This window comes from Coffea arabica, chromosome 9c (assembly GCF_036785885.1).
Source record: "Coffea arabica cultivar ET-39 chromosome 9c, Coffea Arabica ET-39 HiFi, whole genome shotgun sequence".
In the NCBI taxonomy this organism is placed as follows: domain Eukaryota; kingdom Viridiplantae; phylum Streptophyta; class Magnoliopsida; order Gentianales; family Rubiaceae; genus Coffea; species Coffea arabica.
This window is the reverse complement of record NC_092326.1, coordinates 38163675-38187337: the sequence shown is the minus strand read 5'-3', so window position 1 is coordinate 38187337 and position 23663 is coordinate 38163675. Positions and strand designations below refer to the sequence as shown.

The window sequence follows — 23663 nt, the reverse complement described above, 5'->3', positions numbered from 1 at the left end:
AAAAAATTTTTTTTTTTTTTGACACGAGTTAGTATTACCAAGTCGGATAAATCCAGTGGCCTAATTGCATGATGAAGTTCTTGAGCAGGGATCTTGCATGCTGAGAATGCATCAAGTACGTCTTTTTTCTGTTTTCAAATTTTTTGATTTCTTTTACCAAAAGATTTCAAAATTTTGTCCTCGAGCAAACATGCAAATTTTTTATTTCTCTTGGAGTATATTATTCCCACTGTTCATTGAAAAATTTGGACATCCAAATAATAGTATATAAATTATTAGGCAAAATTCATATTATGTAGCCTCTAGTAGTCCGGTCTTGTATTAATCTCTTACCTAAGTATCTCTTTAACTCTTTTAATTACCAAAAATAAGCCTAATAATTCTACCTTAATTATAAGCAAAAGAAGTCACTATTTTGAAGTATTATTGTTCCCGGAGGCAGCGTAAATCCCTCTTGCCTAGCATACCCTTTTTCAAGCATGCAAAAAAGAAAAGTATTTTCGCCTAGTTATGGCTTTCTGTTTTGATTTTATATGTGCTAAACAAAAAGGATTTTAAGAAGCATTTATTTTCATCCAAAAGCAGGTTATGTTGCTTGGTTGTGTGTATATGTATGTATCTGTTTTGGAGCATATACAAGTTCAGGTCTGATATATACCTTGGGGGAAGTACATGAACATGGATAGAATTTCTTGCTCTTTACAATTTTCTTTCTTGGAATCTGTTTTTTTCCCTCATATGGCTTGAATACCACAGATGAAAGTTGAAGAAAGATTGAAAGTTCAAACACCATGCAATTAACAAAGTGATTTTTTTTTCATTAAACTTCTGAATACCACACAAGAAATTTGTAGAGAGTAAAAGTCAAACACATCCAGCCAATGATTTCAATTATTTGCAGTGCTGTTGATGACAAATATATAGATTATTGTTACATCAACTCTGGATTTACAGAGCATTAGACCTTGCCGTTGCAGTACTTTGAGCAGCTCTTTTCACATTCTTCCTTCTTGGCTGCATCTGTCAAGAAAATATGTTCAATTAGTTGACCAATCAACAGGCAAGAAAAAGCAAAAGAACAGTGTATGGAAAAAGTAAATAGCTGCCATTTTTAGATCTGTCATCTTTAAAATGGTGCATGTCAACTTCTTGCAATATATAGTTTTCACATAGAAATTGACTGCAACTAAAACAAAGATAACAAATACATGAAGGATATATAACAAACCGTTTCTGAATTGGCTGCAACGGGCCATTGAACACCCCATACTACAATACTGCACGGGATGAGCAGTCAGGAAACCAAGACATTGGTGATGGCAGTTCAGGAAACATTTGTGAGTAATGTCCTTCTTTAGAAGGCAATCGTCGGAGCATTTCTTGTAGCATAGATAAATGAGGCTCTTCTGATGAAAAGGATCAGGAATGGGTGCCATTTGTTCGTCTGAGTTCACTGTTATCAGCATAGCCATTAGGACTAGAGTAGCAACGGTGATAATACCCTTTGCTCCCATTTTCATAAACTCTTAACACTTTTTCTACTTTTGCTATAGGCTAAAACTGTGTGTAAATCTTGAGCGAGGAAGCTGTGGTTTATATCAAGAGAAAAATGGAGGTCATTTAATAGCTGTAACATTCAGCTATCGGATCAATAGTAAGTGAAGAGGCAATCGGCTGCTTACTCCAAAGATAAATGATGAGGCAACTGTCTTCGCCAAGTATAAATATGAAAGTAGCTAGGAAGGCTGATAATATACTTGCAAAAAAGTGAGGAGAAAAGGAAACGAAGGTAGCTAATAAGTATTGACTATTGTTGAGAAAATTTAGCGTTTTCTGCATCTTTTAGACAGTACTAAATGTGAAGCAATCGGTAATTGTCTTTTTCCTTGAATTCAATGCACTTTCACAGGGTAAGCTCAATTGTTCCACCGATTACGGAGTCAAAGAAGAACAGCATGACTGTGATAGTCCTATTTGACTACTCAGACAGACTCAAGTATTTAAAAAAATCCAGAGAGTGCTGTAAAATACTTGTTATATCGATGGAGTGAAAGAGCGCAGCAGAACGCTTGTCTGGTTTAACTTTCGTACAAGTCCTGTTGGACTCCCCTTTTCTTATAATATAGGAGTAGTGTAGATTATTGTCATTGTCGAAAAAGAAAAAAAATTACTCGGTAGTACTTGTTATATCTACAATTTAGTGCCATTATTCATTTTTGGGCCCTTCTAATTTTTTTTTTTTTCTATTCAAAGGAGAATGTAAGACTTATAAGGGAAATGGAAAAATGAGAGGGTGTGAAAGTTCAACCAAGAATCTCATTTGCCCAATCGATATCCCTATGCTGATAAATTGGCTCTTTGAGGCACAAAATAACAAGTGAGTTTGGCTTTATCTTGTTTGTAAAAATTTAGATTTGCAGTGCAATCGCAGGGTGGATATTCATGCTGAAAATATATAGAGGATTTATCCCTGTTTCAGTTTACTTGTCGTGTGCCATTAGCCATTCTCGAACTTCTTTATGAATAAAGATATTTTATTGAAATCAGCAAAGCATTATCTGCGAGTGTAGCAGATAGAAAAAGAGGAGAAGCTCCATACCAGGTGATTGCATGTGAGTTAGTACAACAAAAAGACAACTTACTTCATCTGATCCACTACTCTAAGAACTCTTGAGAACTTTTGTGCTCTTGAAAATAAGAACAAGCTATCTTAATTATGTGACTTTGGCCCTGGAGATTTAATGGAGAATATAAATCGTGGAAAGCAAGTATTTTGAGATATGCGCCTTTTACTTGAATTTTTCTGGTTATTTCTCTAATTGCTGTCCAAGACTCTAAAATTTTTTGGGCTTTTAGCCAAAGTCATATCGATGAAACTTTAGAAGCTAGATTGCAAGTATTGACTTTTGTTGACTGAAAAAAATTTAGCATTTTCTTCATCTTTTTTGTTCGTCATTGAATACAAAATAAAATTGTTTTTCTTTTTATTTTTCTTCTAGAAGTTCACAACAATTCATTTTTTTCTCTTGAAATTTAAAGCCGATTAATGGGTTTTCTTTTTAACTTTGTTTATTTATCAATAATCTCCATCCATAATTAACCATTATGAATATAGTTATCTATGCGACTATAAAAGGAGGCAACAAATCCCACTTGAAACTGATGTGATGCTCCTCTCTGTGACTTTGCCTCTAGAGGACCTTTTGGAGAATAAAAAATGTGGATCACAATTATTTTTATATATGGGTCTTTTTTTTTCAACTTCTTTTCTTTTATTTTTATACTGCTGACTAAAGTTTTTAGGTTGTATGGCCAAAGTCTTTTATTAATTACTAATTAGTTGCTTAATCATTTTCTTTTTTGCTAATATAGTTGTCTTTTATTTTCATGAGAAATAATATGATATTTAACAATATATACCACGTGAATTGTGCTCATAAATATACACCAAAAATGAAAATTTTCATAAAGATAGAACCAAGCATATATAATATACCACAAGATTCTTATTAAAAATCTACATTTGTTTCCATAAATAGTACTCATGGCATACTAGTAGCCTTGTTTGGACAGCCATTTTCGGTTGAAAAATTGCGTCGTTTTCCGTGATCACATTTTCCTATTACCTTTTTATTCTCACATACATCAAATCGCTACAGTAATTTTTTTTTTTTTTACAAAAAATCCTAGAAAATACAACCCAAACACAATATAAGTACTCATTGTCATGATATCAATTCAGCCTTTTAGTTCTTCAAAGGATCACTAGCTAGCTCTTGCTGTTGCAGTAATTTGAACAACCCTCCTTGACAATTTTCATCTGATTTCTTTCCTTTAAGAAGGATCATGCTTATCAAGCATTTGAAAATGAGAGGGTAAAAATTATCTTTGATTAAGCTTATCAATTTCAGCCTTCTGATACAGAAATTAATAACTTCGGCAAGGAATTGGAAATGGTATAAGGATTTGGGGTTAAAACTGAAATGACAAATTAATTTGTTTAACAAAGCTTTCATATAGCATGACTTTTATAATAATTTGAGGACTAACCAAAATCTTGCGTAGAGGATAAGGGAAGTTTCTGATATGTAAAATTATTTCATGCATGTATTGGCATATATAGCATCAAACATTTGTTGAATTTGCTGCAATGGCTTAAGGAACAACCAATTTTGCAATACTGCAACAATGAGGTGGCAGCAATAAGATGTTTTGTGCATTTTTTTTTTTGGCACAATTAAACCGATAGAGTCGATCATCAAGAGCACATAACTTGAAGCATTTGAAAAAGCAAGAAAAGAACGAACTCTGACCGACTGGACTTGCTGCCCTGTGGTGCTTTACTGATTAACTCCCTGTCACTAAGAACACCAGTACAACAAAGGTGCCAACATGGATGTGCTTTGCCTCCATTTGTCATGAAATTTTTTCCACTTGTTATCTGTTCTTGGACCATATATAGGTCGTTTATCAGTGTTTATACAGATAGTCAGTCCACTGATGCAGTCCTCACATTAACGGTTGAATTCGTACACAATTTTTTGCGAGGAATTGGTTCGTCCTTACCAATTAAACCAACTTGTATTGCGGATTTTATATAAACTACAAATTGATGGAAGCAATACTTCAAGGTGAAAAAAAGAATAAGCGATTCAAGGTTGATAAGTATAACATATGCAATCTGTTAGAAGGTGGATGATCAGGCATTGACTTTTGTTGAGAAAATTTATAGCATTTTCTGCATCTTTCGTGCGGCACTAAGGATGAAGTAACAGCATGTATTGTCTTTTTCTTTTCCCGCAGGATAAGTTCTTGAAACTTAATTGTCCATAATTTTCTGGATTTTATTGACAGAACAAGAATCTTGTGGACTTGTTTCTTAAGACAATATGAAGATCGGACAAGGGCTTCACTGTAACAATTGGTTTTGAGGATCTTTTTGTTCTTTAAAATGTTAACAACTATTGTGTGTTGTGTTAAAATTTGAAACAATTGCATTTTCTGTAAGAGTACAAAGGATATCTACAGACCTGTAGTCATAGAACTTCTGTGCTTAACTGGCTTATAAGAAACAGGTATTGATCAACGATCATTTTCTGCTTATTTAGTATCCAACAAAAAAGATAAAGGCCTAATGGGTCAATCTTTAATTTCGATCTTCCTCTAGATTTGAACATATTACAATTATCTTCAAGATTTGGGATTCACCTTCTGAAAACTTTCCAATTACATTTGACGTCAAAATTGCAGTTCAAGCATCCCCTTTTTCTCTTGAAATTGAAAACATTTTTTTTTTTCCAATCTTAGTTTATGAAAAAAAGTTACACATGCATGCATGCATCACCTTTCTTCTTCTTCTTAAGTTTTTTTTCTCCCCTCTTTAGGTGAATTTTCTTTTTAACTTTCATTGATTTAGCTCTTGAAGTTGCATTAATTTTACATGATATCCTCACTTATCTTTTATTTTTTTTTTCCCAATTGATCTGTGCCTGCCAAGGAAATATAATACTCTATTAGCGAACTTGTCTTTTATTAAAAAATTAGCCAAAATTATTCAACAAAATCAATCTTGCAGTAATTACGTTTCCATGTATAATGCCAAATTCAATTTTCGGACTTGTTAAGGGCAGATTCGCGTCCCAACCAAACCCTCCACCCCAACCCTAACATCGAAAAAAAAAGGCAAAAAAAACCAAATACGGCATACTAATTTAAATCACCTTTAATTTCCTTTTCCACAAGTAATTATGGTAGTAGGATCTAGGGGAAGTTTTGGAAAAAAAAAATAGAAAAGAAAGTAAAAGGGCATATCATGATTTCAACACAGTCACTTGATTAATGTGGACAGAATGATAATAAGCCAACTTTAGGGGTTGATGATGAAATTTCCTAGATATTTACTCCAACGTCTGCATTTACTTAATTGGTATAGAAAAACCCACGCAAAACCCCAGAAGCAGCGGAGGAGCAAATATGAAAGGGATTCCGACGATACTACGTCGTTTGGCAGCCTCTAGGCCTTCTTCCATAGCTGCTCGATTTTCTTCTTCATCGTCGCTTACCGAAACCCTAGTGCTTTCCTCCGCCGCTGCAACGTTGTCGTACTCGACATTTGTTCTCTCCGATGACAAGCGCCGCCCGCTTTTCAATTCCGTAGTTACCCCTGCTATTTCTCCTAATTTACCGTCTACCATTCCTCGCAATAATTCTCGAAGCTTCTCGTCCGATTCCTCCTCAGGTCCCTTCTCTTTCCGTCTCTATTTCTTTATATGCTAGTCATACAGCAGGAGTTTCTTTTTTTATTAGTTTCTTTTATTTTTTAAAAATTTTGTAGCTTTATTTTAATTAATTGGTGAAGTTTTTACCAAAAATTGGGTACATTTGTAATTGAAGAGTGATCCGGCTACTAGTTTTATAATACATTACGGAAAATTACTGCTTCAAGTTTTCTGTTTAGGCTTAATTGAGGATTCTATCTTTAGTGAATTAGTGAAATGTTGCGGTTAAATTGTCTGTAATTTAACTAATTGCGATTAAATTATCTGTAATTTAACTAATTGTTTCCCTGAAATGAAGAGGTTTTTGTGTTGATTTTTTTCTTGGCTCCGGGTTTGATGAAATACTTATTGGAGGAAATAGGACATAATGTGCATAACAAAGAAGACAGTGCAGTTGTCTTGGAGGAACATTTGGAGCTATTACACATATAGTATCATCATTGGGAATGGCTACTGGTTGATAAAATGTGTTGTTCTTGGCAGAGTATGATGTAGAAGCACTCTATGTTAGCTAGTGGTAGTCAATGGCTTGCTTTGTCCTCTCTTTCCATAACTTGGCATGCAAAACTTGATGGTAACTTCTGAATTTGGATTCTTGACCTAGTGTTAGAAATGTAGATCCTTGATGGTTTTGACATTGCTGAAGGTGAGGATAGTGTACGTCACTAATCTAGGTCAGATTTATCTGAAAGCCATGAGTTAGACATTTGTGGTCTATAGGTTCTGAGTCACTTATGCTGTACTCTAGTCTGTTTAAGTTACCAAAACTGTATTGTCCAGTTATAATTGGAGAAGGTTACGCAGTTCTGAAGCTAAGTTCTGAAGCTGTGGTGTCCATTTACTAATTGGGTGGGCTTATGCATCTCATTGAAGCATTTTCCAGGATGCAGGTATTAAAAATCATGTCTAGATGTGCACCCACTTTAATAATGAGGTTTTTTTCTTTGGGTATCCTTCTGAAGGGAAAAGTGTACACTTTGGTACTGCCCAAAACAAGAGGTTTGTCAAAAGATAATCATCTCCTGACCTTGTAATGTTAGATGCCTGTAAAAAACAATATTTTTTATTTGCCAACAGAAACTAATACGTATGTTGTAGTTGATTCTAAGAATAATGCCACTATTCTCTTTTTGAGCTGACATTTTTGAATGACCAGAAGCTTTGCGATGTTCAAAGTTTTATCCACTGTTCCTAAAAAATGGATTTTGAGATTGTAATTGGTTCTAAAACTTTCTTGATATAAATTTTAAAAGAAGCTTCTAATATTGAATTTGGCTTTCTCGATTGTACTTCTATTTGATCAACTTGTGCATATTCTCTTCTCAGTTTTGGCAATTCATACAATTTTCTGAGATTTGTTTTGGAGCATACTGCATAATACGTTTGCTGAAGTGAGTTGGAATTGCAGGTCCATCAAAAATTGTTTCCATTGAGTCTGAAGAGCAGCTTAATGATTCACTTCGCAAGGCCCAAGGTATAAATTTATAAATTTGTTTATGGCCAATTGGTTTTATGTACGTCAAATGTAGATTGTTTACCATCTTTAATGTCTTCTGGATTATTCTTGGTTTTTAACTATTATTCTAACCTGATGCTGATATTTTAATGTTCAAATATGCTGCAGATGAATCATTACCTGCACTATTTTACTTCACAGCAGCCTGGTGTGGACCTTGTAAGATTTATGTATTGGAAATTGTATACATATGTAGCACTCTGGCTTTGAATGCTTTATTCTCATTTGCAGCATTAATATTTATTTCACATTTTCATAGTAGTTTGATCTGTAATTTACTTTCACCATTATCTTGTACAGGTAAGTTCATATCTCCTGTTATTGGACAGCTGAGTGAGAAATATCCTCATGTCACCACGTACAAAATTGACATTGATAAGGTAATAAAGACTACATGGCAGAAAATTTTCTTTTAACAATGGAAGGGAAGTTTTGAAAAAATTTTTTGGGACCCTACAGGACACTCATATCATGTTTGATCAAAGTGTTTTCATATTTCACTTGAATCTCAAATAAGAAGATCTACTTGCCTTACCCTATTTTTTAATCTATTATGCATGGTCAAAGACTCTTTATAGATTATTGGGTGTGATTCTCCTTTCATAATCTCTTCAGATATAGATTATCATCAATAGCAACTTGAAGTGCAATTTCTATGCAACAAAATAGCTTCTTTGCAACTCTTTTCTTAGTCTTTTTGTTAATTCTCTTGTTTTACACCTAGCTTACTTCCCTTGGTTTATTATATGCAGGACGCTCTTGCTGCAGCATTAATGAAATTAGGCATCCATTCTGTGGTACTACTTCTTATCAGTAACTTCTCATTTTGCTTGTTTAATGCTTTTGAAAAAAGAAAAAAGAAAAAAGGAAATGGATACATAGAAAGTATAGGGAAGTTTCTTACCACATTGTGAAAAAAGTTACAAAGAAAAGATGGGCAGTTAGCTGATTTTCATTGAGGTATAGTTTCTTAAATTTCAAGCCAAAATTTTATTCCCTGAAATGGTTTTGTATCGTGGATAGATACTACTCTCCATTAATTCAATAAATGTCTGGGCTATTGTAAGGTTACAAGGGAAAAAAGAACAAAATGAAAAGGAAATTTTGATGGAGGAGAAAAGGAGCGTAAAAAGTGAACAGTTCTAATGAGTACCATTATGCTGCAGTAGCTCCCTGAGCTCGGATTTGTATACTGCTTTTTTCTTTGTTGCCTCAGGATTCCAGTGAAAATTTAATTTTCTTTAAATGGAAAAAGTTCCATATATTGGGGATGTGGAAAGCATTTATACCCATTAACATGTTAAATCCTAGTCAAGTTTTTGTTAAGAATACGTGCTTGTTAATTAAGTTCCTTCTTAAATACCCAAGGTTTGCATCAACAAAGATTTTTTTTTTTTTTCATTTGAAGAAACCAGAGATTGGATGACGAATTGAAGTCATTTTGTGGTCTTACCTAGCTCCCATCTGCATCAGAACTTACGAAAATGACTTCATGATCTTTTGGAGTAGTTTTAGTCTTGTACTCTTCTGACCTTATGCATATGATTTAGACAAGTGTAGGTCCTGTCCCGTCCTGATGTAGGTTGATGGCAGTTAATCTCCTATATGCAGAGAACTAGAGATTCCTCATCTAATGATTCTTATGACAATCTGATGGCTTTACTCGCTGGTTTTGCTGTTCAATTAGAAACTGACCATATATGATTCTAAACTGATGTAATCTTAGAATTTATGTTGGCTTGGACACAATGGCCTCGTATGTTTGATATACCATATTCATGTTGGATTTTTTTCCCCTCCTCTGGCACCAAGCATAAATTCACAATCTTTTCTCTATTTGTTTGATAATAGAGTCTTAAAGTCATGAATGAACAACACACCTAATTTATGTTACAACATGTTTATCATGCAAACTATTCTGTATAGTTTAAACTATATCGACGTTTTCTTAGACACATGGACTCAAGAATCCCTAAGTGCAAGTTATTCTTGTATTTAATCCAAATGTGGGCAACAGTCTACAAGGAGTTTTGAAGTTGCTTTACATCTTAACTAGTTCATTGATTGCTATTTCGATGCCAATGGCATTTGTTGCAGCCCACCATACACTTCTTTCAGAACGGGAAAAAGGCATCCGAGATGGTCGGTGCTGATGTTAAGCAGTTGAACGCGACTATGGAAGAATTGTACAAGTGAGTGTCTGCATATATGGAAGATGTAATCTTACCACGGAATACAAAGTGGTTTTGATTAGATTTTGGTTTAGAATTTATTTTCTTCAAATTTAATACTATATGCTGGGAAACGTTGAGGGTTTTTACTTTTTCGCTGAATATATCCTGTAAAGTCTGTTTGAGTTTGACATACTTTGTCGTTAATGGATGTTGATATGAAGTGATTTTCAGGTGATATATCCTTTCTTCAAATTGGTAATGTCTCCCAGTTCTTTCTCCTATGTTGTGCTATGCTATGCATAAATAACGATCTTCGTGCATATTGAAAAATTACCATATTACACAGAAGTACTGCAAATCCATCATAAAATTTTGATTTCATGAATATAAGCAGAGTTACTATTTACTTTCTCTTTGATAACAATCATATGATATTATTATTCGAAAAGCAATTGATGACACCAACAATTTATCAGAAACAACTGAAATTACAACTTTCATACATTAATCTTCTTAGATAGTGTCTCCTATTCACGCAAAAATTTGTACCAATCCATGTCACTAACGATTGATACACAACAAACTATTAGGCAAGCAGATATACAGCAGAAAAATTGTCTCCAACGTTATCCGTCCATCTGTCTGATATCTACCACAGGCACTGCATCTTTGACAACATGTCACTGATCAGAAATTCAGACATATGGAGATAAGCTTTCCGGGTCATATGAATTGAGGATTGGTCTGGGGGAACGAGATTTGGCAATTTCAGTTTATGCACACAGATTCTAGCACAGGGGTTTACTTTTTTTTTTTTTTTTTTTTTTTTTAAGTTTTAATTTTTAACTAGTTCCGTAGTCTAGTAGTTACCAGCATGTTTTGTGATCGACTTTCATGTGCTACTTTACTGTGTAGGCAAGGCTCTACGCAATTTTAAAGGATTAGTCTGGTCGAAAGACTAGGATACCCTCTCGTTACTTTGCAACCTATTCCTGATATCATTTCCAAAAAATAAAACATTAGCCTAATTGCACTTAAATATATATGATTTTATCAAGAACTATAAGTATGCCATCACAGCAACACCAGAAAATCAGAAACATACTATCTAATTAGAAGCTAAACTAAACTAATGGCAGTAGCTGAAGTTTGATCTTTACTAGTGCTTCAAGAACATCTTGAATATTGCTTCTCTCTCCTGGGGACTCCCTCGTGCAATTGAGAGCCACTTTCATGATGGATGAAATGCAGTCCAGCTTCACAAGAAAGTGATCGTCGGTTGTGCTTAGCAAATTGGCATCTATAATTGGAGCTAATGCACTTGCCATAGAATCAAGAACCCAACTCCTTAGGCTCAAATTCTCACCGAACATTTCATTGCTGGGGCTCATTCTTGTAAAAACTTCCATCATCATAATTCCAAACCTATAAGCATCGCATTTGACTGATACTAATCCTTGGAATCCATACTCTACAACCAAGGCAAGTACGCTTCACCATATATTATATATTAAAAGTAAACGAGAATTTGAAATATGAGAGATTCAAAAAATTCTGTGGGGAAAGGAAGAACAGAAATCATATGAATAAGAAACAAAGTTTCAGCATACCTGGTGCAAGATAGCAAAGTGTGGCTAGCGTTTTGGGGTATGCAATATTGCAATGCCCTCCTCTGGAGCCAACAGCTTTGTAAGACCAAAATCACTTACATGGGCAACCATATCTTCATCAAGCAGGACATTACTAGGCTTCAAATCGCAATGCACTGCTGGTGTCGAATACTCGTAATGGAGATACTGCAGTGCAGAAGCAACATCCACCAAGATGTCCAATCTCTGTGTAATATCTAGAAAACGGTCACTGGAATACAACCACTTCTCAAGACTTCCATTAGGCAAAAATTCCAGAACCAATGCTTTGAAGTTAGGGTTAGAGCAGAAGCTAATGACTTTAGTGAGGTTTCTATGGCGAAGATTTCGCAATACTTCACATTCTGCATCAAAACTCTTCAATGCTCCTTCTAATTGTAAGTCAAACACTTTAACAGCCACAACCCTCCCATCATCGAGAGTACCTTTATAAACAGATCCAAAGCCTCCTTTTCCCAGAAAATTTTTTTCATGATATCCATCAGTTGCTTGTAAAAGTTTGTGATATGAGATTCTTTCTTGTGTTGCAACCAACGACAAATATGCTTCAATGGGACTTCTATCTTTCCTTTGATATCTTAGGTAAATGAATCCCAAGGACATGGCGCCTAAAACTAGTATCACCCCTGCTAGAACAAGAATTATTAGATACTTCTTTTTGTTTCTCAAACTTTGAGGTGAAAATCTTACGCATGGTGGGACAAGGAACCTTTGAGCTCCACAAAGTGCTGCATTCGAAGTGAAGAATTCACTAGTGAAGTTTCTAAAAGGGCTGCTTGAAGGAATTTCACCACTTAAATTGTTAAAGGAAACATTAAAGTATGTGAGATACTTAAGGGTCTCAAGTGACTTTGGAATGGAGCCGGAGAGAAAGTTACGTGATAGATCCAACATTGCCAAACTTAACATACTACCAATTGACTCTGGAATGGAACCTTGCAGTTGGTGTGGGCTAAGGAAAGTTGATGCAGGTTCTGCATATCTCCAATTGTGGTAGGAATGCCACCTGAGAAGTGATTTATTGACATGTCTATGGCTGTTGCAATTTTCAAGTTTGCAACGTCAAGAGGTAGAGGGCCAGTTAATGAATCGGAGGAGAGGTCGAGCACTAAAAGATCTTTAAGGTTCCACAAGGTTTTAGGTGCAAAGTTGAATTTATTGGAAGCTAGGTAAAGATATCTCAGCGAAGTAACATTTCCTATGCACTCTGGAATTGATCCCACAATTTGATTGAAGCTGAGAGATATAACACCCAAATTGTTGAAATAGCAGAAATATTCTAGGCTGACTTGGCTTAGTTTGTTGATGTGAAGCATTATTGCTTGAAGCTTTAGCAAACCTGTTACCGTAATGGGCAATGATCCAGTCAACTGATTATTGTATAGACTTAAGATAATCAAATTGCTCAAATTCCCAATTCTATCAGGAATGCAGTCCCTGAGTCCACAACCGTAGGCATACATTGTTTGTAGTGAGGTAGAAAGGTTCCCAACAGAATCTGGAAGAATACCATTTAGTGGATTGTTACTCACACTTAATTTTCTCAAGTTCTTGGAGTTTGCTAAGGAAGAGATGAAGCTCAACTCTGGGTAGGAAGAGTCACAGACTAAATTGTTGCTAGTTAAGTCCAGCACTTGAAGGAGCCTTAGATTACCAATGGAAATGGGAATCGGCCCGTAGGAAGAGTCACAGACTAAATTGTTGCTAGTTAAGTCCAGCACTTGAAGGAGCCTTAGATTACCAATGGAAATGGGAATCGGCCCTGTGAATTTATTGTCAGACAATATTATGAAATAAAGTCTAGAAGAATTTGAGATGGACTCGGGAATATCTCCAACAAAGTTATTATCGTTCAAATAAAGTTCTTCTAAATTGGGAAGCCCATAAAACACTGTTGAAGGAAGAATGCCTGAAAGTTTATTTCCTGCAAGCGACATCAATTTTAGCCTGGAGAGGTTGAAGATCTCCACTGGTATGGAACCACTCATGGTATTCCACCCCAAGTTGAGTTTTTCCAGATTGTGTAAGTTGCTGATCTCTCTTGGTATTTCGCCTGGCAGAAATGTATGAGCTTATATGTAAATGAACTATTATCCTCATAGTAGATCTAAAGATCATCAAAATAAGTAACTGGTGTGACTATGAATTGTCTCATGTACCTGTTATGTTGTTATCAGATAAGTCTAAGAACTTGAGCATGGTCAAATTTGCAAGCTCTTTTGGAATTTCACCTACAAAATGCAAAACTTATGGAACATGAAGTCCACATCTTTTGATAAAACTTGGGAAAGGAACATAACAGTTACTAAAAGACAGAAAATAAAAATAAACAAGAGCGTGCAATGGGTATACTGCTAAAATTTAGTAATCAGAGCAATGTGTGAAAGCTATAGTTACTATATAGAAAAAACATGTTAGCAATCTAACTCCTACAAACTCAGGAGTAATAAACACTACTCCTTTGACTCAAGAATCAAGATCTTACCTGTTAAACTGTTCATGGCGAAATATATCACCTCAAGCTTCTTCAGGTTCCCTATTTCTTTTGGTGTATTTCCAGTGAATTTGTTGAAGGAAAAAGACAGAGCCTGAAGTTCTGAACATTGAGCTAAACTTGATGGTATTTGACCACTGAATTTATTCATTGATAGGCCAATGAATCTCAGTCTCGGAAGATGAAAACACATGTAATCCGGAAGACTTCCAGACAAGCTGTTAACTCCCAAGGAAATCATTTCCAGTGAGGAAATGTTGAAGATCTCTTCCGGGATTTTGCCTTCAAGAGAGTTGTTAACAAGGATTAAAATTGCTAGCCTTGACATGTTGGAGATGGAAGGCGGCATAAGACCGGTGAAGCTGTTGTTTCTGAGAGGGAGAAATTCCAGTCCTTGAAATGATCCAAACCAGTTAGGAAGCAATCCATTGAGGTTGTTGACGCCCAAATTCAGTACTTTTAATCGATTCAATTGAGCAAGTTCTGGTGGCAGTTCTCCATGGAAATTGTTCCTACGCATGTCAAGAGAAACGAGAAATGACAGGTTTCCCAACTGGGGAGGTAAGGTTCCACTAAGACCCATGTTTGAAATGTTCAAAGCAATCACTCTACGATGGCCCGAGCTGCAGGTAACCCCAATCCAGTCACAAACAGGCGAGGCAACAGACCAGTTTTTTGCCAAGATTTCTTGAGGGTCAAATGAAATTTGAGCTCTCAACGCAAGAAGAGATGATTGATCAGTGTCGATGTTGGTTGAGGTCAAGGCTAAGCAACCTGGAAGAAAACACAAGAAGAGAAGTAGAATTGTTCCCATGGTTGTGTGCAAGTTGCGAGCGGGGAAGGACGGTATAATTCAATGGCCAAAGTAAAAGGGATTTCTACCAAATTTTTTATTTCATTGAAGTTCCCTTGGAGCATATTACTCTATAGAGATGACGAGTGATGTAATTAGCTATGTTGTATAAATATTGATCGTCGAATGTTGAGTACTACAATAAAGTAATTTGCTATCTGATACTTGTTCACATAATTCACTGTAGCAAGAAATGATATTTGACTTTATCAAATCTCTTGGTTCTTTATTTGTGCACTGGGCCATATTCTACAACAATTGAAACTTGTAAGTTCTGAGTTGAGCATTCTTGGACATTACCTGTTTATTTTTATTTTTATTTTTTATTTTTAATCATAAGGGAAATATCAGTACTCAGTAGTCACTTTCTCATTGCTGCCCTGCCCTGCACAGGCTCTACTTAGGCAGGCAGATACATTGTGGATCCGGGGCGGGAACGGTTGTCAGAGCAACCGTTCCGGAAAGTGTAACACCATTTGCACATGGTATAATATCAGTTCTGTACAAGGTGTAACAATAAAACAACAGCGAGTAACACTAGAACAATATTTTTGTGGGTCCCACATGGCGTGAAAATCGAGTTACAAGGAGTGATCTGAGCCGCACAAATTTTTTTGGCCTAATCATGGCCGTGAACCTTCCGGAACGACCGTTCCAGCCCCTCCTCCATGCACTGTCGTCCTAAATAATTACACTTTATCCCCTGTGATTTAGTATTTTTTTCACATAACTCCCATATAATTTCAAAATCTATACATAATTCTCTTATGATTTGGATTAAAGTATTAAAGTAACGGAAATGATCATTCGTAACGGAGTCATTTAAAATGTCAAAAATAATCTTATGTAAAGTTGAAAATTATTTATTAACCATAGGGAGTTAAGTGTATATTTTGAAAATTATAAAAGAATTATATGGTAAAGTATTAAACCATAAGGAGGTTACATTGTAAAACATAAAATCATACAGGGGTAGTGGGTCATGTATTTGTAAGGGTAATTTTGATATTTTTAAAGATTCCATTACAAATGATCATTTCCATCACTTTGACACTTTAATCCAAACCATGAGGGGGTTATGTATAACTTTTGAAACGATAAGGGATTATATAAAAAAATAAACCATAGGGAGTAAAGTGTAATTTTCCCTAAAAACAATAATGTTTGTAATTATATACTACTTAAGTGATTGACAAAATCAAGAAAAGAATCCATGACTACATGATTTTGCATTTATTGACAGCTACATGTGGTAATCATGCAACTTCTGGTCATTTTTCAGACGTCAAAAAATTATTGTCATTTTTAGATAGTTCTCATTTTGAAGCTGTTCTTAAGAAACAGAAGAAGATGCATTTACGAGAGACAACATATTACAGGAGTATTAGTATCTTTTCTGCAGCTGCAAACTCACAAGCAAGACATTAATTAGCTTTACAAGTAATTGTGGAGGGATTTCTCCTTAGAAATTTTAGTTCTTGCATTATTTAGATTCTGTAATTCTCTGCTCCAAAAGAAAAGAAAAGAAAAAAATTATTCTGTTGTTCTTTGCCCAGCAGAAAAAATATGAGTATGACTTAAGCTTTTTTTTTTTTTTCTAACCATTTTAGTAAAAGCATGGGAAAGTATGTCTAAATAATCATTTCTTGCTTAACAAGATTGAACTTTCATAGTTTATAATAGCTACTAATAAACAAATTAAAAGCGTATAATATATAGGAAGTATTTATTTAAACTGCTTCAGAGCACTGAACTTTCCCATTCTATTTATGTGTAAGGTTCACAAGCTCCAAAGCAGCACAAAGTAGATGTCATTAAGTTTTTATGTGTTTATTTTTCTACATACAATCTAAATTACAAGAGGAAACAGGAAGGCCTAAATTAGTAAATAGGAATCTTGCAAGTAAAAGAATTTTAACTTGTAAAAATGATAAAAAAAAGTATATAGCTAATAAAGTCATTAATTCTCTAGTTTAGGAGAAGGTAAGGACCGAATATCAAATTTGGTGGGGTAAAAACTTATTAAAAAAGTTCTTAGAGTAAAAATTCATAATATATAAAACTTTGGAAAGTCTTAGGAGGGCACCAAAAAAAAAAAAAAAAAAAAAAAAACAAATTGTGTGACAGTGCTTTGGCATATGAGTGTAACACTTCTCAACTAAGCAGAAAAAAATGATAATACTAATGCTTTTTTTGTTGGGTTAAATACCAAAAACCCCCCTGTGATTTGCCTAATGTTCACTTTACCTCCCTATGGTTTGAAAACCTACAGTTTGACTCCCTGTCGTTTCAACTAAAGTAAAAGTCTAACGGAAAACATCTAAACTAACGTCTGAAAGGAAAATATCAAAATTGTCACTCTATAAGGGTTTTGGGTTAAGTACCAAACACCCCCCTGTGGTTTGTCAAATGTACACTTTACCTCCCTATGGTTTGAAAATATACAATTTAACTCCCTGTCGTTTCACCTAAAGTGAAAATCTAACAGAAATTCCGTTAAATACACTTTAGTTGAAACGACAGGGAGTCAAATTATAGGTTTCCAAACCATAGGGAGGTAAAGTGAACATTAGGCAAACCACAGGGGGGTTTTTGATATTTAACCCTTTTTTGTTTTACATGAGATCTTTACATTTGTTTTCTTCTTCTATTTATGTATTTATTTCTATATTTTTCCAAAGCTGGAGAACATTTTTAATTGGTGGTGATAAATAACGATGATTATTGCATTAAATCTATTTCCTTTGAATGAGATATTAGAATGACTAACCAAATAACACTTTTCAAGATTTTGGTTGAAGATCTAATGAGCTATTTTTTTTTTTTTGCTCCTAAATTGCAACTTCGCCTTTGCGTATCAAAACTTTTTTTGCATACAATATCCCATTACACTAATGTCTGTCTGTTAATGAGTTGGGATGTATAGAGTGAATTGCAAGTATCATCAACTACTTAGTCGCAATTGGCAAGATAAAAAACATATCTCAGCTCTTACTGAACCGGAGATTCAATACCAACATCGCACTTTTCTTTTTTTTTTTTTTTTTAAAAAAAAAATTTCTAAGTAAAACAATACCTCAATTAGGGAATTTTAAAAGCAAAAATTGTTTTTCAATAGTATTAAAAATCTGCTAATATTTTCTTAACAACATCTATATCGATCTTCTTTTTCATTCTCTTTCCCATTTTTTAGTGTGTTAGAAGTATTAAAGTTTGAGTAAATCTTATATACACTGACTGACTGTATATACATTATTATCGTTGGATCTATGACATATCTATAAAAGTTGAATTTTACATATTTGTCATTCATCCAACGCTTGCAGGAAAGATTAATCGTTAAAGTTTGACAAATCATCTATTTCACTTGCATACAGTGGATTAAACTTAATTGTGAAAGTCATGTGGACAAACTTTTGACTTGGAGCATCGGTGGAGTTGTAATTTCACACGTCATACAAACTTAATTGCAGAAGATGTTAGAATTATGAAAAACTATAATTTTTCACTATGATTTTCATCTAATTGAAGAAAATATTTTTGATGCGTTCGAAGTATTAAAGTTTCACAAGTCATCTGTTTCACTTGCACACAATGGATTAAACAAAATTGCGAACGTCATGTGGACAAACTTTTGACTTCGAGTGTCGGTGGTGTTGTAATTTCACACGTCATACAAATTTAATTGCATAAGACGTTATTTTTCACTATGATTTTCATCTAATTGAAGAAAATAAACAATTAAAATTTTCCATTACTTATCTTACAACAGTACTCATACTAATCTCTCTTACCTTAAAAATTTTGCCCCAAATCATTCCTGAGGCAAATAATGCCTTATTTAACTTCAAGTAAAGTATTAGTGGTATAGTAACTTCTAATGAAATTATTAAGTGTCATTGATTTAATTTAAGAAACTTGAATGTGATAGATCACACCAAATTACTATCCGAATCAAAAAAGAAAAACAAAAAAAGGAAAGGACTACTACAATTAGTTAGTTGAAAAGTGATCAATAGCGTCACTGTAGCCGTCAAATACTTGCCGTCTAGTACATTCACCCCTCAACTGCGAGTTTGCATTCACTCGTAAATCTTCCATAATTTCTCCTCTCCTTTTTCTCTTCTGCTCTTAATCTATTGTACGGACTCAAAAATCACTCCCCTCAAAAATTTTCTAGTACTAAGCCACTTGTGTCCCCGTAAATTCTTATCTCATTTCATTCCTTTTTTTTTTTTACCCCTGCCTGCAGCTATTCTTTCTGTAATGGCAATGAAGCGCAACCGAGTTGACACCACAGAAGAGTTGACAGCATCGTTTGCAACCAAGCAACAGCAACAGAAACAGCCAACAGAGGATCAAACTAGGGTAATGAGATTTTTTTTTTCTCTTCGGCCTATTTGTCAAATAAGTTTTTTCCAAGTTTGTCTCATATCAATTTTTTAACAACTTTAACTATAGTAATTTCAAAAATTTTTAACCTACACACTTTTAAATACCCGAAACACAAAAAAAAATTTTTCCTTTCCTCCTTTCTTTTACCACCCAACCCACCACCACCTACTATGCCGGTCAAGACGACCATCACCGGTTCCGGCACCAGCAACCTCTTCCGGAGCCGGCCATCTCTCTTTTTTTTCTTTTCTTTTTCTTCTCCCTCTCCCCCGCCACCTCTCTCCCCACTCTCCCTCTGCTGCCACCCTCCCCCACCCCCTCTGCCCGATTTGGTCTCGCAGACGCGAGACAGGGGGAGGGGGAAGAGGAGGAGAGGGGGAGAGGGAGAGGGAGAAGAAGGGGAGAGAAAAAGCAAAAGAAGAAAAAGAGGGAGAGGTCGCAGGAGAGGGAAAGGGAGAGGGGGAGGGGCAAGGGAGAAGAAGAAGAGAGGAAAGAAAAGAAAAAAGAAAGAGAGAGAAAAAGAAAAGAAAAAAAGTTTTCCATTTAAAAATTTTTTTCTATAATTTCTACAGTAAATTACAGTAAAATTTTAGACAAACACCTAAAAAACTCATTTGCCAAACATAGTAGAATCAATCATTTATCTTTCTATTGTTTCTTTTTTTTTTTTGTTAAATTATTATGTTTAGGTGAAAGCCAAGGAGAGTGATCCACCAAAACTTGGTCATTTTTTGGACAATTGCCACTATTGCAAGAAGCATATGCCAGTGGGTGTTAAAGTCCACATGTATAGGTAATCTTGACTACCATTACCAGAACTTTCTTGTTAATCATCTTGAACATCTAATAACTTTCATGTTAATTGGCATAACATTTGTTATTGAATTTCAGAATGCACGTTTTACTCATGACTGGTTATAGTAATAATGTGTCAAGTCTGCTGTTTGATGTTCAACATATAATTTCTTTTTTCTGCAGTAATATGTGATTTCACTTTTATAGAGCAGTTTCGTTGGCTGATAACCTTAATTTCATATTTTCTTAATTGCATTAATAGATTTGTTATTCTTGTTTCAGAGTTGATTTCTAGTAAAATATGATATCTTCTCTCTTAGTTGTATCTCTCTCTCCATCCAATTAAAATTATTTCAACCCTTCACTACTGATCTATTATTTTCAGGGCTTTTGTTTGATTTATGTTTGCTACGACATTGACCAATCTTTTATAATATATTCTTAGGATGTTTAAAAAACAAATGAGTGAAGCATTTATGAGAAAAAGGCTCAAAAACTTGAAATTGTTTCTTTCTTTTCCTATTGTCTTCTTTGGGAAGAGGTATGGGATAGGAGAGGCGGAAGTTTTTATTTTTGCCAACCTATACTACATTCACAATTTAGACTATTAATAATGTAATAATAAATTTGAGGTTGTTTATATAAGGATAATTTGTACTTTTGTTATCTTGAATATAATGTTGATAATGTGGTGCAGAGACTTCTGCGGGTTCTGCTCTGTTGGATGCCGTGAGATACAAATGGCACTTGATAACCTGGCAGAAAAACAAGCAAAGCTGGCGCAAAAACAATTACCCAGCTGCAGCGATAAAGTGGATCACTGAAACTAAAAGTTGATATAAAAAGTCAGTGCAGAACAAATGATGTTGAATCTACTTTGAGATCTTAAGGATAGCAGTTTCCTTGCTGAGTGTAGAAGTGCAAAATTGTTAAGTTTTTCTAACGATCTTGAGCTAATGTGCGATGTGTATCATTTAGTATAACTTTCTGTGACCAGATTGATGTGGATGTTGGCAGTTTGTACATAATTGCTTTACTTTTGAATGTGCAAAGTAACTTGCCTTGAAAAGATTTAACTAGTATAACCAGTCTTTTGGTTGGAGGAACGGGGTTCTCAATGGGAATGCTCATTAATGATAGTCATTATCGGTGTTTCATACACTACTATGAAAATCAATCTATGATAATGGAAGATCTAAAAGTGTTTATTCCCCATTCTTGATCAAATTGGAGACTTTTGCTCCACTATCATCCAAAAAAAAAAAAAATCCAAAATAATATATATATTTTTCTTTTCTCTCTTGTCTCTCCATTCTCCCATCTCTCTTCTCTCTCACCTCTCATCAGTTGTCTCTCTCTTGTTCCTCCATCTTTCTTGCAAAACTTTCAAACCTAATCTCATAGTCCAAAGCTCCTCTTGTCAAATTCTCCGGAAGACTAGTTTACTCCATATATTCAAAATTCAATAGCCAGGAACATGTTGAGCAAAAAATTGCTTTGAAAACTGAAACTTTCAATTTCTCTGCGTTTTTCTTTAACTGTTTATGGACTTCCAAGTACACGACTGCAGTGGTAAGCCTATAGTTTTCAGAATTATCTAAGCTTGTCAATAATTTGTTTCTTTTGGGTTTAGGGTTCTGTGTTTTTCTTTGGCTTTTTGTTGTTTTGATATAATTCTATTGTACTTTATTTTGGCTTGGATTTTTTATTGGAGGTTGGGTTTTCTAATATGTGTTGAAATTTAAATTGGGATTTTGGGTGTGTTGGGTTGTTCATAGATTATTTGCAGATGGGATGCTGAGACATTGAGAAAGAAAAAAAGAAAAGAAATATTAGTGGGAAAAAAGAAGAAAAATCAAAATAAATTCTCATTGAAGAGACAAATCAAACAAGTGAAAAGGAATACCAAAAACCCATTGTCATTGAGGGGGCTTTTGATAGTGATTATCATTATCATTCCCGAGTAAGAACCAAATAGGTGGTAAAAATATTAGTGCATCAACCCATAATCTGGAACTCAAGTTTTTTGCTAAGTTTGTCTGCTACAAGTTTTTTAAAAACTTTAACTACAGTAACCTCAAAAAATTTCTTAAAGTTTTTAAACTACACACTTCAAAATATTCAAAAATCTATACATTTCAAGAATTTTTTAAAAAACTTCTACAGTAAGTTACAGTAAAATTTTAGACAAACTTCCAAAAAACTCACCTTCCAAACAGGGCCATAAATTTGCTAGAAACTTTTTTTTTTCTATAAAGCCTATATTCAAATGCCATCCATGCATTATTTTGGTAATTTGGAATTATTTATTTTATTTCAGTAAGATATTTGGCAATATCCAGAGTTTTAGATAGGGTTCTCGAGTGTAGATTAGTGAAGTATGGTGTGATGTATAATCATAGAAGTGGTTGATATCCTAATAATGTGTTTCCAAGGTTATATATTCTTAATTAATCTTTAATTAATAAGATTACGAACCATTTGCCATACAAGAAATTATCTAATATTCTAATACTATTTTTTATGATACATGAATGGGATCCAATTCTACATAAAATCCATCTTTGATGGATTTAATTTTATAGCAGCATAAGTTATAAGTTATTAATTTTCTTTTTCTAAGTTATAAATTATTACACTATTTGTAAGTAGTTTAGTATAGCATGCATTGGTTGGTATATAATAAATATAGTATATTATTAACAAATAAATATCATTAAATGAAATACCAAAACAAAATTTAAGGTAAAAATTTTATATTTGTAAATAAAATTTTTGTGATTTTCAGGAGAAAAATGTCAAATGTATGAAAATAATGGCTCTTGAATTTCATATTCTAAAATTTGGGGGGTCAAGTACATAATAGGAAAATAATTTCTTAAGGTTAAATTAGTACTGAGATGATGATAAATTTCCACAATAAAGATAACCCAAATTACAAATAAATAGGCATTTCCATACTCTGGTTTGTGTTTTTTTCTTCTTTGTTTATTTTTTTAGTTATGTAAATTCTACATGAGGTAATCTTTTACAATTAATTTGTCACTAGAATTAAATATATTGACTAAGCCAAAATAAAATGAAAATATTCATAACAATATATTACAACACAATATGCTTAAATAGAATTTTCTAAAAGAGATATTTTATCATTTTTTTTTGTTAATAAACTAGTAAGCAATTGTATCCACACCACTAAATTGGAGAAATTTGACTACCTTATAAATTGGATCAAACTAAATGTACTTGGGGAAAAATGAAATTGGCCACAAGATCAATTAAAACCAAATTCAGAAATTTATCTTAACAGACACTTCTAAAGGTTAAGAGACCAAATTGGATCATTGATAATTCTAAGGGTGTTGGAGTCATTACCCTTCTTTTGAAGTAATAGATAAATTCCTTTCTGGTCCATTATTCTCTTTCATACTTTGGTTAATGCTGAGTGATTTTCAGTACTAGCAAACGGCACCCATAAATAAGGATATACCACGACATTTCCTAAAAGC

General features: G+C 34.1%; 4 protein-coding genes and 1 long non-coding RNA gene across 5 annotated transcripts; 2 read left to right on the top strand and 3 right to left on the bottom strand.

Moving 5' to 3' along the window:
* Positions 1 to 858: 858 nt before the first annotated feature.
* On the bottom strand, positions 859 to 1745 carry LOC140014286 (uncharacterized). The gene is made up of 2 exons (XR_011821005.1): positions 1229 to 1745; positions 859 to 1020 (listed from the first exon to the last, which is right to left on the bottom strand). It is a non-coding gene; the product is annotated as an uncharacterized lncRNA (long non-coding RNA).
* A 4171-nt stretch (positions 1746 to 5916) lies between these two features.
* Positions 5917 to 10205, top strand: LOC113707888 (thioredoxin O2, mitochondrial-like). Its single transcript, XM_072064849.1, has 6 exons — positions 5917 to 6238; positions 7687 to 7752; positions 7903 to 7953; positions 8095 to 8174; positions 8547 to 8591; positions 9892 to 10205. Exons 1-6 carry the CDS (start codon positions 5974 to 5976, stop codon positions 9988 to 9990), a joined length of 606 nt encoding a protein of 201 aa, XP_071920950.1. The 5' UTR covers positions 5917 to 5973; the 3' UTR covers positions 9991 to 10205.
* A 782-nt stretch (positions 10206 to 10987) lies between these two features.
* LOC113708125 (uncharacterized) lies at positions 10988 to 15078 on the bottom strand. Its single transcript, XM_027230594.2, has 4 exons — positions 14103 to 15078; positions 13777 to 13848; positions 11579 to 13670; positions 10988 to 11439 (listed from the first exon to the last, which is right to left on the bottom strand). Exons 1-3 carry the CDS (start codon positions 14923 to 14925, stop codon positions 12520 to 12522), a joined length of 2046 nt encoding a protein of 681 aa, XP_027086395.2. The 5' UTR covers positions 14926 to 15078; the 3' UTR covers positions 10988 to 11439; positions 11579 to 12519.
* Positions 11603 to 12220, bottom strand: LOC113708124 (receptor kinase-like protein Xa21). The gene has a single exon (XM_027230593.2). It carries the CDS (start codon positions 12218 to 12220, stop codon positions 11603 to 11605), a length of 618 nt encoding a protein of 205 aa, XP_027086394.2.
* Positions 15079 to 19020: 3942 nt separating the features above from the next.
* Positions 19021 to 21256, top strand: LOC113708051 (FCS-Like Zinc finger 3-like). Its single transcript, XM_027230498.2, has 3 exons — positions 19021 to 19332; positions 20049 to 20152; positions 20852 to 21256. The coding sequence occupies exons 1-3, from the start codon at positions 19231 to 19233 to the stop codon at positions 20976 to 20978; spliced, it is 333 nt and encodes a 110-aa protein (XP_027086299.1). The 5' UTR covers positions 19021 to 19230; the 3' UTR covers positions 20979 to 21256.
* The last annotated feature ends 2407 nt before the right edge of the window (positions 21257 to 23663 follow it).